This window comes from Gavialis gangeticus, unplaced genomic scaffold (assembly GCF_001723915.1).
Source record: "Gavialis gangeticus isolate Ggan-Ray unplaced genomic scaffold, GavGan_comp1, whole genome shotgun sequence".
NCBI classification, from domain to species: Eukaryota; Metazoa; Chordata; order Crocodylia; family Gavialidae; genus Gavialis; species Gavialis gangeticus.
This window is the reverse complement of record NW_017728994.1, coordinates 65698433-65713794: the sequence shown is the minus strand read 5'-3', so window position 1 is coordinate 65713794 and position 15362 is coordinate 65698433. Positions and strand designations below refer to the sequence as shown.

Below are 15362 nucleotides of genomic sequence, written 5' to 3'. Positions count from 1 at the left end.
AGAATCCTTCCAGCTCCGTGGACCAGATAAAATGGCTCCACTGGCCTGATCTGGCCCATGGGCCATACATTGCCACACCCTACGCTAGAACTTCTGTCAAGACTGTGGGCTAGAGGTTGTGCCTCTGTGCATGTCCATAACTGTCTCAGTCTTAACAGGACTGCATTGCTTGGCACGTATTTCACATCTAAGCACAAACAAGATCCAGAAAGGTGTTCCTTTGCTTAATTGCCCTGAGGGGCATAATCCAAAAGGGATTCTTAGGGAATGTTGACCATATACCAACAAGCAATAAAATACAGTGATGAAGATGTCCTCTGGGAAGCATTCAACCAGGAATTGGGAGACACAGGCTAAATTCTCTATTTAATCTGAAAGGATTGAAACACACACCTACCTTCTAGAACAGTGCCTTAACCAAGGTTTAGACTATTTTGTATGGAGGAAAATTTCTACCCAACTTTTAAAGTTGTGACACTGTGCAGAGGGAATTCAGACTGAGAATGAGAGAAAAGCCAAGACAGAGCATGACTGCAGCTTAGGAGTTAGGTCACTCACCTGGGAAATGGAAAATATGACCTTTCAATTCCAATATTATTTCATGTAACAGTTATTGAATAAAATACAGAGTTACTGCAAAAGCAGGTACTGAGACCCAGGATTTTCCTTCACCCCCAATATAAGCATCCTAACCAGTAGGCTACAGTCATGGTTTTTCCCCTCACACCCTCACCCTAGCTCAATGATTCTGAAGTGCTTTTCTGTACAGTGGCAGGGCACCAATAAGAATACTGGAGCATGCACCCCTCCTCCAAACAGCCCAACACTTGGGTGTTCAGGTGTCCTCTGGGGTGGAGTGGGATGAGAAATGTGGGTTTGAATTCCATCAGGCTGAGCGGATTACATTTTGAATTCTATCTATCTAGATAAGTACTCTTGACTACTATGTAAGGGGTGAGCAGCAACTCCAACAGCACCAGCCATGCTCAAAAGGGAAAGAGCAAGTCCAACTTAGTTCAATGGACCTTAAAAGGATTCTGAACACTGGGTCCCAAATGAATTGAGGCACTTCCATGAAGCCCTAGGTGAAGCCCATAAGCCCCAGGGAACAGAATTTAAAACTCACCTGACCTCAACATTTCCTTTTTTCCTAATTCTTGGCAGCTATACCCTGAGCAAGCTCCCTGCTCAGCAGGCTAGCTGTTGCGGATCCCAATGAGGTGCCTACCTTTTCCACATACTGTCTAGGTAGACTAGGCACTTTCTAGGACTCTGGATTCTACTCTGAGCCACGTATGTGAAAGGAAGACATAGCAATACTTTTAGGCACTTAAATCCTTTATTTGGACTAGCCTTAAGTGTTTAATGCAAAGTCATGCCATGAGACAGCTGCATAAATCCCCAGCCATGTGCTCCAACCACTGCATATCACTGCAGATTTTTCTATTCTAGAGCCAACTGAAGTTGCTCAGAAACCTAGTGCCAATGAAATGTGGACTAACATAGGCAGGTGGAAAGTCTTATGGGACTGGGGTCTTGCCTGGCTTATTATTGAACATTTTACTGCCTCTACCTTTTGTTAAAACAAGCGGAGGCTATCTGCTCTTCAGGGAGGAAGAATAACATTGGTCTAGTAAATCAAATCTCTACAGAGAGTAAGCATCAATCCTAGCATATACAGTGCCTTGATGGATCCATTTTGTGAAATACTGCAAAGGAAAGAACATGCAAACATGGTACACATTGACCCTGTTGTTTATAAAGAAAGATCCAGATACAATCCATTGTCAGAACAGACACTGTAGAAGAGAAATGAAGCAGAGCACAACAAGATCGTAATACTTGCTCTTTATAAATACTGCTTGACACTTTACTGATTAAAAAGTGCCATACAGCCATTACCCAGTTCATCCATCTTGTTTGTAATGACTGATACATAAAACAGGTAATAATATTATTATCTCCTTCCCTTTTCCAGACTTCATTCCAATGCTACATGCCACGGTTACGCAGGATGATGACATGTGACTGGCTGCCTATCCCGACAGGCATGTTGACTTTAGTGATAGAGCAGGAGGTTAATGACCAGGAGTAGTGGCAGCATTTGAGACCAGGATATGTCCCACTGTGCATCCTGCTATCTAGCAAGATATACTTTAAAAGGGGAAAACTTCGAAATTCTTGGCTTCTGTTATGTACTCTACAGAAAATGGGAAAAACATACAGGAAAAAAAAGGAAGCTGGGGTATTGAGATGGGGAAGGAATGAGAAATGTGGAGAAATAGAAGACTGAAGAAGTACAAAAGCAACAAGGAAGAAAAAATGGGGCTGGAGGAACCAGAGAAGTAGCCATAGCAAGGGACTGATGTGTTTGGAGAAAAAGAGAGAAGCAGTGCCCAGCAGGGACCTCCTTTTCCCCAGTACCTTTTTGTGATTCAGAGGTGTGAAAGGCAGACTATCCAGCAAGAGGCAATGAGGATCTAGGCTGTGTCTTTTTTGTTCCATTTAGTTTACAGCTTCTTAACTCAACATGCATTCCTCCCACCTCCCCACACGATGAATCTTGCATACTATTTACTGTCATTGCACGGTTCTATGTGTGCGTAACCCCTCTTTAATTCATCCAGTTTGTCTTGTCTTGTCTACAGTGTGCTGTTCTGCGCTTGTACAATGCCCAGCATTCTTACTGGATCCTTTAGCACTATAAAAATAAACCTCAAAATCTTTTGCACCTTGCTTTCCTTAAAATGTGTAGATGCATGTCCAGCATCTCAGATTATAAGTTTGGATTCTTTGTCATCCATTTTTCCTTACACTTGGCCTGGTCTAAAAGGATCAGTTAATAACTGAGCTGATTTTGTTTTTCGTTTCATATTGTCACAGAAGAGAAGGCATGTTAGCCTTACACTTCATGCACCGGAAGATGTCTCTTCTTTAGCCAGTATTCAGCAGGGCTATTAAAACTTTACCACATTTTTGACATCCTTTACAATGGCAAAACACAGAATGCTTATTTAAAAAGTATATTTTTTCACTATATTATCTGACTCTTGTTGGAAAGAAGTACTGACTTTGGAAAGAAATTCACTATTTGTTAGCCAAACTTGATATTTTTGATTATTTCCTTGTCGTAAATCTTCTAAAAATTCTGCTTTAAGTTTGTTGAGTTCTTCTGCTAGAATCTTCATCTCACTTGAGAGAACATTTTTATCTAAAAAGGGAAAAGGAAAAAAATGACAAAACTCTAGTTGTATTTTCACACATTTGTAAGCTTCAAAGATTTTACAAATGCCAAACTTTAATGGGGCCTCTTGGGAAAAGTTATACATGCTTGTTAACAAACCTGGACCCTTTTTATCATTTACATCTGTGGGAATTTCAAGTTTTAGCCTGTTGTTACCAGCTTTGCTACCTGCATGGAAGAAAGCCAGCGCATGCTTTTGTAGCAGTGTTGTTGTAGCCATGATGGTCAACAGGCAAGAGGCAAGGTTTGTGAGATGAAATAATATCTTAGATTGGACAAACTTTATAGTTAGGAGAGATGTTAGACAAGCTTTTAAGTATAACATGGCTTTCCACATTTCTAGAAAAGAAGCAGACACAGCTTCAGCTAAATATCAGTTAGAACAATTACCTTTTGCATCCTTCATTGTTTGAGAAATCATTCGTCTGAAAGTCTGATCAGCTTGATGGAGGATACTAGCTGCACAAATTGCTCGATCTGCTGCCTGTTCAAGATTAAAACAGTTATGCTTAAGAGTAGAAATGCAAAAAGTCTAAGTAGTTTGAAGTATTCATTATTCAGGGGTAGGCTGTGGCCTTTAGCAACAGCCGTTTTGGCAGAAATATGGAATTACAAATTGGCAAGCTGAGGCAGTACTACTGTTGCTCTTGGGGAAAAAAGGAAGGAACAACAATTGATGATACCCATTTCATGGGAGGCCAGGAGGCTATTAACTTCCTAATGCAGCCAGAGAGATCTATAACACAATACATTCAAAGGATGCTAAAATACTGGCCAGATGTTTCAATTTAAGACTTTGTGGTACAGACCACGTATTTCATGCCACAGAGAAAACAACTCATTACACATACAATTCTTTAACTCTATGCTTTTGCTAGTAAGAACTGAGATAGATATTTTTTCAGGTTTTGCCCATGAGTGAACACAGTATAACTTATAAATGAATAGTAAGTTAATTCCATATAATATTTTATTATATGTATCATACTGTCACATAGTTCAGTATATTATTCAGAGGGCCATGTGTTTACAGACATGTAGTGTACCTTTTGCTCAATATTTTCTTCAATTTGTTTCACTGGATTTTTCAAAGCAGTAACCAACAGGCTGATTACCTGTAAACTAAGAACAAAAATTAAAATGTTATCAAAGCAGTTTTACTGAAACTGTTTTTCTTATGTGGCAAAATCAAATGATAATATACTGCCACACAAACTAGTTAATGCTCAGTTAAGATTGCCAAGTAAAGTACATAATCCTTATAATGAAAGACAGATGACAAGAATATTACAATTAATAAAACATAAGCTTTAAAATTACGGAAATCATTAGTTAAGGTAAATTACATAAATATTCTATCAGTATTACAGCTCAGAAATTCAGTTAATGCTGGAGCTGACATATGAAAACACACAACAGTCATTCCTAACAACAGTCTTAACGCTGGTCTACACGCTTATAAATCCTTTCAAAATATACACTATCTAATTATATAATTTACCAGGTTTTGATATGTATACAAGAATTTCAACACAACAACATACTTATCTTCTGAAGTGTATTCAAGCCCTTTCAGAGTTAGGCTATTTTGTTCCCAGGTATTTTTATCAAGATTTGGTGCTTCTATCTTTTTTGCCATTAGACATATGATCTCGTCAGGTAAGGGCTGACTTCTCGCACGATTCCTCTGTAAACACCATTCAAGTGGACAGTCTAAAAATAACTGGCAGAAGCCTAATGAATCTAAAACAATGAAAACAAGTATTTTTGTTTTGAAGAAAACAGGAAATTTAAAGTGTAAAAACAATACTTTTCAAACACATGTACGAGGAAGACTTTACATGAAGCAGAAGTTACTCATACTGCAATACAAAAAGATAATGATGGTCTTAAATGGCAAAATACTGAACTATTAAGTAAAGGGAAAGCAAAACAGTTAAACTTCACTGAAACTGCAGTGTCATTATTCTGCCATACTACAGAATGTCTGGAGTATTCAAACACTGCATCGACGCATAGAAAGACCATAAAAAATTACATTTGCGAGCTAGCTGGTATACTTCATATCTCATGCTTTGATAATAAAAGTTGTCATCCAAAATAAAACACAGTGGTCTGGAAGCGGTGGCATTGATCACATAACGACAAGATTTAGCATCAGGTATGTCTGGAGATATTAATCCTTGTTCTCTGAAGCAGGAAATAAAACGTTCCCAGGTGGCTTCTGTCCTGCTTGGTGGGGCACACAGGGGATGCCCATTAAGAAGAGCCTGCAGGAAATGTTCAAGGTAAACCAGCAGTTCCTGCCGATATGATTTCCAGTGCGACAGCTAGGAAATAAACAAAATGGCTTATGTTTAATATGAATACCTACTTTACAAAAATATCAGTGGCTGTTGGGAGGGGGGAGTCCATTCCTCTCACCCTTATTACAGCCCCAGGGAGGTGGAAAGGACCTTGGGGGCTTTGTGCCCAACCCACACACCAGTCTGCGTCTCCTTTTCCTCTTCGGCTTCATGCCTTTCATGTGCCCCTAATCACTCTACTGCCCATCCAGTCAGTGTCCCAAGCTCTCCCCTCCTACACCTCCCTCCCAGCCACTTGTGTGGCAAAGGCCTCAATTCAGCAAAGTACCAGGCGCAGGCAATATTGGTGCCTACTTCTAAGGCAGGAGATGAAGGCTGTCTTTCATTCCCTCTTTATTTCCTATTATTCAAGCAATAATATTGCATTTACACTTCTATTTTATGTGAATAACAACTGTGTTTTAAAGGGTTATCTTGTTAAAATCATTTAAACAATTCTGTATAGGTAGAGATCAGTATATTTCTCAGGATTTCAGTGGCTTCAAGGTTGGAAGGGGCCTCAAGACACCATCTACTGTAGAGATAGCCCAGCTTGTCAGTCTGGAGCCAGGCAGGGGGCACACCACATACTAACTGGTTACAGGTATGCTGGGTTTTTGGTTGTGCCCATGTTGGTCTAAGGACATCACCAGGCAAGGTTCTTTGGGTAGATGTGATATCTTTTATTAGACCAACTGAGTAGTTAGGGTTGCCAACCCTGTTTGAATCTATTCCAGGTTTCCAGAATGGCGCCATGCCCGCGACACACAACACGAACATGCCCACTTGCTGGCATATATCATTTATGGATTACAGTGGTCTGGAAGTGGTGGTATTGATCACATAACAAGACTTAGCATCAGGTACATCTGGAGATATTAATTCTTGTTCTCTGCAGCAGGAAACAAAGCAGGAAACTTCATGTCAGGAAGGCAAATGCAGGATCCTATTATATTTAAAAAACCCACTGGAATACTGTATAAATCACATTCAACATTTACTAATTATTCTAATGAATGCTCTATTATTTATCCCCCCAGGTGACTCTCAGCAGTCGCCCGGAGATTTATATCTAACTCCTGGAGACTCCAGGGCAATCCTGGAGGGTTGGCAACCCTGTGAGTAGCTGGAAAAAAAGTTCTTAGCAAGCTTTTGGGTGCAATCACCCTTTTTCAGGCATGGGGAGTCTCTGCTGGTCTGCGACTCCAAAGAGTGAGAGAACTGAAAAGTGTGGCAGGATGTCAGTGAGGATGTAAATGGGTGAAATGAGGAAAACAAAAGGTAGAGCAGAGAAGGGGGGGGAGGGGGAGGGAAGCCAATGGTGAGCAAAAAGAGACTCTACAGTGGTAGTAATGCAAGGTAGAAAAGAGGCTGCCTGTGGAACAGGAAATAGCTGGAAATCAGGAAGATTAGGAAATAGGAATTAGGAAATAGGCATTAGGAAAGGAGAGGCAGTGGGGGAAGAAAAGTGTCAGAGGTCAAGTCTGGCAGGTGTCTCAGTGATATCGTGTCACATTCATGCAAAAACCCGTGCCGGGTCACAGGTCTGGACGATAGTCACATGCCGCAGCCCATGCCCCTGCCCCACACACAGGTGAGGGGGCCACAGGTGAGCTGCACTCCCCGAACCTCCCCTGCAGGGTCCGCCCTGTGGTGGGAAATAGGCGCTACCCAATAGGAGGAAAGAAGTTGATACCAACCAATAGGTGATCTCTTACAAGCCCCGCCCCCGGCACTGATTGGCTGAAGGCCTCCAGAGGAATGAGGTCATCGTAGGGAAGGCGGAAGCAGTCCCAGTCCCAGCCCCTCTGCTGCCTGAGGCGCTGCGCCAGCGTAGACTTGCCCGCTGCGGGCAGCCCGCATAACACGCACAGGCCCAGGCCTCGGCCCCGCGCCCCGCCGGCCTCCGGCCGCTGCATCCAGCACTACATCCGCTTCCCGGCTAGGCTGCTCCCGTGCGCATGCGCAGATTGTTGCAGCGCCTCCGTGGTCTCTCCCGCTTTGTGACGTTTCAGTGACGTTACGAGGGCGCGGTCTGAGGGGCGGGGCTTGGCAAGCTGGCGGGGGCGGAGCGTTCGCTGCAGTTACGTGCGCTCGCGCCTTGTCAGCGTTGTTAAACGGTGGCCGCGTGCCTCAGCTCTTTAAACGCACTCTGACGTGGCTCACTGCCTCCAGTTACACCAACGGCAGCAGCAGCCTCTGTGGTTTGCCATAGCCTCGGATCCCTCATAGCCATTTCTATGGGGGAACGCTGCCCTCAGAGGAGCGGGATCCTCAGACAGATACAGTTAAGCTGCCGCGCATGGCCGTTAAACGGACACAACTGCGTGCAAAATGTGGTTTTGACTCATTTAAAAATGCCTAACGTGCCAGGTGGGGGCCAGGCGCGCTCACTCGGTGAATCTCGCATGGTTTCAAGAGTTTTGGTCAACAACGCGCAGCGTCCTCCTCCCGCCTGCTACACGCTGCATGTATTGTGCAGTCCATTTTGAGGGGAATTTAGTATCGCCACATGCGGCAAGACTCGCCACAAGTGCAAAATTTATTCTCACAAATTAACCCGTTAGTGGCGCAATCAGTTTAGAGCAGCCACATGGGCGAAGTAATTATCACAGGATACACGCGGCTCTACCCGGCTGTAAGAAAAGCCAGCCGGCTAGAAAGCTAGTCCTTGAAAATGTGTAACGACTCCATAGTGGGTTTCTATCCAGTTTTAATTTGAATGTGTAGCAGGGCCCGCAGATGGAGACAGTGAAGAGAAACAGGTTACTTAGGCCAGCGGTGAATATTACAAATATTGTGGGATGGGGTCTGATCCCTCATCCCAACAACTGCATGTCCTGCTGCACCATGGTTACAAAACGGGATGTGCAATTTTGGGTATCGAGGATAGATGCAAATCCTGTGACTGCTGGCAGCTGGCAGAGTTTCAAAGAACAGGGCGGCAGAGATTCCTAGCAGGGCTGGGGTGCAGGGGGAAGGAAAACGGGGTGAAACCATCCCTCCTGTTGGAAACCTTTGATTTCCTGGACCCAGCAGCCCTGGCAGAGATGCCCAGCACAGTGTTTAATTCTCCTTGGCAACCTTTCAAACTTCTGATCCCTCATGCCTGGCAGCCTCACTGGGGAGTTTGGGTGTGAGTGTTTAAACGCCTCAGCTGGGGAGACAGGGTGGCCATGATTTTTGGCACTGGCCCTAAGGTAGCCCCAGCCCTGAGGACCCAGGGCTGTCCAGAACTGATTCCAACAATCAGCTGACTGTCAGAAATTAGCTCTTTGTGCGTAGACATGCCATCCGTTGCTCCAGTACTTTTCAACATCTTTATTAATGATTTGGATGTGGGGGCGAAGAGTTTGCTGGCCAAGTTCAAGGACGACACCAAGTTATGGGGAAGCATGGTCACGCTTGAAGATAGGCTACAGATATAGGCGTCCAGACGTAGACAGGCTGGCAAGTTGGGCGGATCGGAACGTGATCAAGTTCAACGCTGAGAAATGTAAAGTGCTCCATCTCGGGACGAGCAACCCCCAACACACCTACAGGGTTGGTGGCACCAAACTGACTAGCACCACGAATGAAAGGGACCTGGGGGTCATAACAGACCTCTATGAATATGACCTGGCAGTGTCCAGACTGGAACAGTGGCGACGTGTAGGGGGCGCATGGGGGTGCAAGTGTACTCCCTGAGTGTGCCAGTGCACCCCCTGACCAGCCGTCCTTGCCACTTAGGCTTTGGGTACGGAGGGCAGGTGGAAGCACCAGTGCCCCCCTCTGCAAGCGCTGACCGATCGCTGTAGGCGCTCCCAGAAGCGGCCGCTGGCAGTCGGTCCCCCTGGGCAGCCGGATTGGCCGTGGGGGGACTCCCCTCCGTCCCAATCGGTGGGACTGGTCACGGGAGGGGCATGTGTCCCCGCAACTAAGGAAGCACCAGTCACCCATACTGTGGAATAAGCTCCCTTCAGAGGTGGTGCAATCATCTACCCTGGAGATCTTCAAGAGGAGAGTAGACAGTCACCTTGCTGGGGTCACCTGACCCTCAGTCATCTTTCCTGCTTGGTGCAGGGAGCTGGACCTGATGATCTTCCAAGGTCCCTTCTGGCCTGACAATCTATGAATCTACGTTCAATTTAAGACACCATAAAAGCATTTATAAAAGTGTTCCTCATTAAATGGGGAACATTTTTATGGTGCTTTATATTGGGTACACATGTAGCACTCTTGACATTCACGGAGTACTAATTAAGATGTTAATCATGCCATAAATGTAATGTGTAACAGGACCCTTAAACACTACTACAAACTATTTGAATAAATATATTTGCAGTCTTTGCATACAGAATTTCAGTTTGGGTTGGTGTCTAGTAAGTTTCTACATGCAATACATACTTTGACAGAAAAAGCCATGCTTTCACAGAACTTTATTTTTTAAACTAGGAACAAATATTTCCTTCTGTAATTTAAAAATATTCTTCCATTTTACTTCAAACATTTTATTCACTTTGTACATGGATTAACAAGTATATTTTGATTGCTGAGTTAGAGTGGACACAATAGCACACTCCCTACTCATATATTGCATTTAAATACTTATCCGTATCTCCACATGCTAAATGTCTTATACTTGAGAACAAAAAAAACCCCATTTTGTTTTAAATAACAATGCAGTGCTAAGGTAAAATATGACACTTGAAAGGATTACTGTGTAGTACTTTTGCATTTGACAATAAAGCCACTGAAAGCCTCAAAAATACACTCATCTCTGTGTACAGAATTGCTTAAGATAATCCTGTAAAACACAATTATTCACATAAAATAGAAATGTAAATACAATATTATTGCCTCAATCACTGTAGCACCTAATAATCATAATCAAGACCACTTTGTGCTAGGTAATGTACAAATGCAAAAAACAAAAACAAAAACAAAAAAACACCCCAAAGACCACCAAAACCATTTCCCAAGATGACTAATGGAAAAAATGGAAAGACAGAGTGAGAACAGGGAAATTAGTGTATGTCTACACTGTATCTCTGGCACTCTTGTGTACTTGACAGCAGGTACTGCATGCCAATATCATTTGGCATGGTGAGCAGTTATTGCAGCATGTAGGCAGCCTAACCATTGTCAAGCTTTTTGTAAAGTGTCACAGTAATGGAGGAATTTGAACTACATGAACTGTTGTCCAAACTCTGGGTGCAGACAGAAGTGCAGCTCCCAGCTGTAACTCAACAATTTCTGCAAAGCGTTCTGAGTTACAAGGTTACCCCCGGACCAAAGAGAAGTTCTCTGTTGGTTCCAAGGGGGGGGGAAATCTACCTGGGGCTGGGAGCCTGCAACCAGGTTCCCATAGCAAAGGCCAGGGCTCTCTGCCAGTGCTTGCTGTTTTCAGAATGGGAGAGAAGAAAGGCAGCCAAAAGAGCTCGTTCTTGGGGCTCCCCAGCTGATGCTGAAGCTGGGTTGGGTGAATTGGAGCCCCCACACACACTTAGGGGGTGGAGGAAGGGAGGCTCCAATACACCCACCCCACCTTCTGAGGGGGTTGAAAACCCCCCAGACTGAACTTGTGCTCCCTTTCCCCTCTCCCATTTTAAAAACAGCAACAGGCTGGGAGCTCCAGGTAGACACAAGTCACAGAAGACACTACATTTTGAAACATCTTTATCTGATACCTCATGCAACGAGGAGTAAGATTTTCACCTGATCTGCCATTTCTGAATGTTTGCAGTCATGCACTTGTGTTTAGTCACAGCTACAAACTTCTTTCTGTGGCCAGATCAGGCAAAAATTGTCATTTCTGTCTGTCTGTTTTGAAATAAAACATAGTGTTAGTTTTCCACAGAACCATTTTTTTTCAGTGCTGGTGTGAAGTTACGATTTCTTGCTGTGTATATTACAAAGGTATAGAACTGTCTTCAGTCAATTTTATATTTCCTATTTCATAACATGATCCTGCAGACATAATTGGTGCTAAGATCTTGGCAGCATAATATTACTTCATATTATTAAAAACTGAAATAAACAAACATTTACATGCCCAACTTCCCTAGATCCTGAGAAATTAGGGTGGGAGAGAAACATATTTGCTCCTCCATTCCAGCCCCTTGTCAGTGCAGAATTTTTCCCTGCAACAGATTTTCTGGTGATCTGCTCAGTTCAGTTGTAAAATGATAATATTGGGCAGGGGTTCTCAACTTTCTTCTTCCTGAGGCGCCCCCCAACCTGCTATAAAAACTCCACAGCCCACCTGTGACACAACAACTGCCCTGCTCCCCAGCCCCACCTGCACAGTCCCGGGTGCAGCAGGTGAGTCTTAACAGTGGGAAGCCCTGGGCCCCACTCACCTGGGCAGCAGCAGTGTGGAGCCTCGTTTGCCCACCTGCCCACAGCACCACCTGCAAGACAGAGGCAGTGGGGCCTGTCCCTTCCTCAGGGCTCACATCAGCCCTGGGGAGTTAAGGAGGCTCTTCCCCATGCAGGGCCAGGCTGAGCGGACCCTCTGAAAACTGCTTGTAACTCCTGGACCCCTGGTTGAGAACCGCTGATATAAAGGGCTTCCCTTAGGAGATTGGTCTAGATTAGAATACAGTAAATTGTAATGCTAGTTCATGCTTCCAAATTTCACACATGAAGATCATCCACCATCCATAGAGCCATTGCATATTTAAATACAAGAGAAGGTTTCTGTTGTAACATATTCTCTTTTCTCCACTGTGTTTTCACTTTCATTATACATAGTAGATTCTCCATGGCTTCCATTCCATTAGCTGTCATTTTGCCAAGGTAATCTCAGTTATTTTAAGTCAGTGCCCTTTGCTGATTGTCAGATAAAGAATTGCAAATTTATCTGTCTCTTTCAGATGACAAAGGAATTTATAGGAAAAAAAAATATTTGTAATTGCCAGCAAATATTTAGTATAGTTACAGATTTTTCCTGGTATCTACTGAACACAAATATATGAAAAAAACATAAATAAAAAAGAAACGCTAAGGCCTCTTAGCTTAGCTCATTTTATAGCAGTTTGTTTAAAGAGCAATAGTCCTTCATCTTATTCCCTTCATCAGGATCTTTTTTGCTTATAACAGGTGAATTTAACAGGAGTGTTGCTAATAAGAAAGGAAAGGGATGAGGTCCTTACCTCTGCGCTGGTCCCCTTACACAGTGGAGAGAGGGTGGAGCATCCTAAAGGCCCTTGAGCTGGATGTTGGGAGGATTCAGCCTACAATGGGTCCTGGGGGAGACAGCTCTGAGGCCAAGATTCATTTTGGAAAACTCAGCATATAATGTGGGTTTAGCCATAATACACACAGCACTGGCACTGTAAAGATTCCAGATAGTACTGCTGCTTGGAGGCAGTTAAGTCTCTGCTGCCTAAATTATATCAGGAATCGAAGAGCAGTTTAAGATCAGGATGATACTCCAGGTGGCTAATACTGACCATAAATTTCTCACTCTCTGGCCTGCAAATTCTGTGCTGTGCTTTCAAGAAGTTAGGTTTTGGAAGAGACTATTATTTGTATTGTAGTTTTATATAACCTAAGAAGTGCTGGCCCTTGCGGCTTCTGATAAAAAATACCTGGAAGGACCTGAGTGCACACAACTCCTTCGTTACAGTGAATAGTAGTTGCATGTTACATGCCCTGCATCCCAGAATCAGTCCTTTTCTAATGAAACAGGACAGTGTTTCAATGCGAGACTTAACTGTAAGGATTGCAGCATTGAGACCTTCATATAGGAAACAGGGATAAGAAAAATAGTAAGATTTCATTAATTTCCCTTTGACACATTTTTTTCATGTTGTTCAAGACACCTAGATGAATTTGTGAGGACCACACAGGTTTTTCAGACAACTGGTCTAGGTGGGACTGGTGGTCTTGGAGGTCTTGGAGGAACTGCAGGGAACTGACTTGGTATTTGCTGCCTAAAAAGTGGGAGAAAAATGCACATTGCATCTATGTTTGATACCATATTTGGAAACATGACACACTGGGTTAATAGTATCTAATGCTGATAAATGCTTTTGGAAAATGTCTCCACCCTCAAACCCACCTTCCCAAGTTATTTCTGAAGTGCTTGTCAGAACAGTCTTGAACCACCAGATTTAAAATACTTTGACTGTTAGGTCATTTCTTATTCCTACTTTGGGTCCTTGAAGACATGCGGGATGACATGCTGTAATTACAGTGCATCAGAGCAGACTCAATTTATCCAGCCTGCTGGAGCATGCTAATTAGCACACTCCAGCAGTCTCGGCATCTCATGTACTCAGCATCCCTGCATTTCAAAATGGCAGGGGCGCTTTAAAGCTCATTCACTGAGCTTTAATTAAAGCATCCCCACCGCCATTTTGAAGTGCAGGACATTGAATACATGAGACACTGCAGGCGCTTTAATTAGAGCAGCTCCCAAGAGCCACTCTAATTAAAGTGCCCCTACCCCCACCCCTGAAGCACATGTAAAGATGCCCTCTGGTGTCATTTATAAGTGCCTTGGTAGCCAGCTGCTTTCCCAGAACCTTTGTGCCTGGCATTGTACATACACAAAAAGAGAATCTCTTCTCATAAAACCTTATAGTCTGAATGGAAACCACAGACACAAAATAGAGGGGAGCCAAAGATGAAGAGAGATGCTTGAGGCTTAAGGCTACAACTTGGTCTTAGATCTGCCTAGTACACTGCGCTCTACAAGTAATCACAGCTGGCTGCAAAAGCTGGAGCATCTCAAGCTCAGACATGGAATCAGTCATATTAAACTTAATAAAAGGTCCCCAATTCCACTTGTGTACATAGTCATTTTTCTGGAATTACAGTATAGCTTCAGTATTACAAGCTTTGTTTATAACAAGTCCCCATTTCCAACAATCCCAACAGAAGGAATCAGTGTTTTCCCCATTATTATGATGCAACAAATTGATTAACCTTATTATAGGTGGTTCTGTCTGCAGTTAGAAGGTTTTCTTGTTCTGTATTATATAACCTTATATTATTGGTGGTGGACAGGTCATTTTTGACCTGGAGGAAAGTGGGCAGTGGGGTCCCCCAGGGCTTGGTCCTTGGGCCCACACTGTTCAATTTCTTTATTAGTGACTTGGATGACAAGGTGAAAGCAGCCTGTTTAAATTCACAGATGACACCAAGATTTGGGGTGAGGTGGGTGTGCTAGAAGGGAAGAACAGATTACAGCAGGACCTGGACAGGTTACAGGGGTGGGCAAATGAAAATAGGATGGGATTCAATACTGACAAGTGCAGGGTGCTGCACTTGGGCAGTAAGAACCAGCAGCATACCTATAGGATGGGGAACTCCCTTCTCAAAATCACGGCAGCAGAAAGAGATCTTGGAGTCATTATTGACTCCAAGATGAACATGGGCCGACAATGTGAGAACACGGTCAGTAAAGCCAACCGTACCTTGTCCTGCATCCATAGCTGCATCACAAGCAGAGCCAAGGAGATGATCCTCCCCCTCTATGCAGCACTGGTCAGGCCGAAGTTGGACTACTGCATCCAGTTCTGGGCACCGCACTTCAGGAGGGATGTGGACAGCACTGAGAGGGTCCAAAGGAGGGCCACCCGCACGATCAGGGGGCAGCAGGGCAGGCCCTACAAAGAGAGGCTACGGGACCTGAACCTGTTCAGCCTTTGCAAGAGAAGGCTGAGGGGGTTCCTGGTGGCTGTCTATAAACTTACTAGGGGGGACCAGCGGGGTTTGGGAGAGACCTTGTTCCCTCGAGCGCCTCCTGGAGTAACAAGGAATAATGGCCGTAAGTTGCTAGA

General features: G+C 43.9%; 2 protein-coding genes across 3 annotated transcripts in view; both read right to left on the bottom strand.

Moving 5' to 3' along the window:
* Window positions 1–1534: 1534 nt before the first annotated feature.
* Window positions 1535–7576, bottom strand: PSTK (phosphoseryl-tRNA kinase). The gene is made up of 6 exons (XM_019502953.1): window positions 7290–7576; window positions 5283–5574; window positions 4789–4987; window positions 4291–4366; window positions 3635–3728; window positions 1535–3211 (listed from the first exon to the last, which is right to left on the bottom strand). Exons 1-6 carry the CDS (start codon window positions 7506–7508, stop codon window positions 3015–3017), a joined length of 1077 nt encoding a protein of 358 aa, XP_019358498.1. The 5' UTR covers window positions 7509–7576; the 3' UTR covers window positions 1535–3014.
* Window positions 7577–10165: 2589 nt separating this feature from the next.
* The window catches only part of LOC109287687 (disintegrin and metalloproteinase domain-containing protein 9-like), a 55265-nt gene continuing 50068 nt past the window's right edge, over window positions 10166–15362 (bottom strand). Inside the window, exons 22-23 of one of the 2 annotated variants that reach the window (XR_002094939.1) lie at window positions 11620–13508; window positions 10166–10175 (exon numbers count right to left, since the gene is read on the bottom strand). Coding sequence is in view for 1 of the 2 variants with exons in the window: in XM_019502951.1 (XP_019358496.1) it covers window positions 13430–13508 (79 nt within the window). In the remaining variant the exon portion in view is untranslated. Of the gene's footprint in view, window positions 10176–11390; window positions 13509–15362 lie in introns of those variants that run through there. The other variant, XM_019502951.1, reaches the window with a different exon arrangement.

What these genes read in the sequence shown, in the direction of transcription:
- PSTK (XM_019502953.1), bottom strand. Translation starts at nt 7,508, where the DNA reads ATGCAGCGGCCGGAGGCCGGCGGGGCGCGGGGCCGAGGCCTGGGCCTG. An exon ending in ATACCAGCTAGCTCGCAAAT is followed by an intron (nt 4,988 to 5,282) that starts GTAATTTTTTAT and finishes TCATTGTTTTAG; the next exon opens with ATTCATTAGGCTTCTGCCAG. An exon ending in AAGAAAATATTGAGCAAAAG is followed by an intron (nt 3,729 to 4,290) that starts GTACACTACATG and finishes AATCTTGAACAG; the next exon opens with GCAGCAGATCGAGCAATTTG.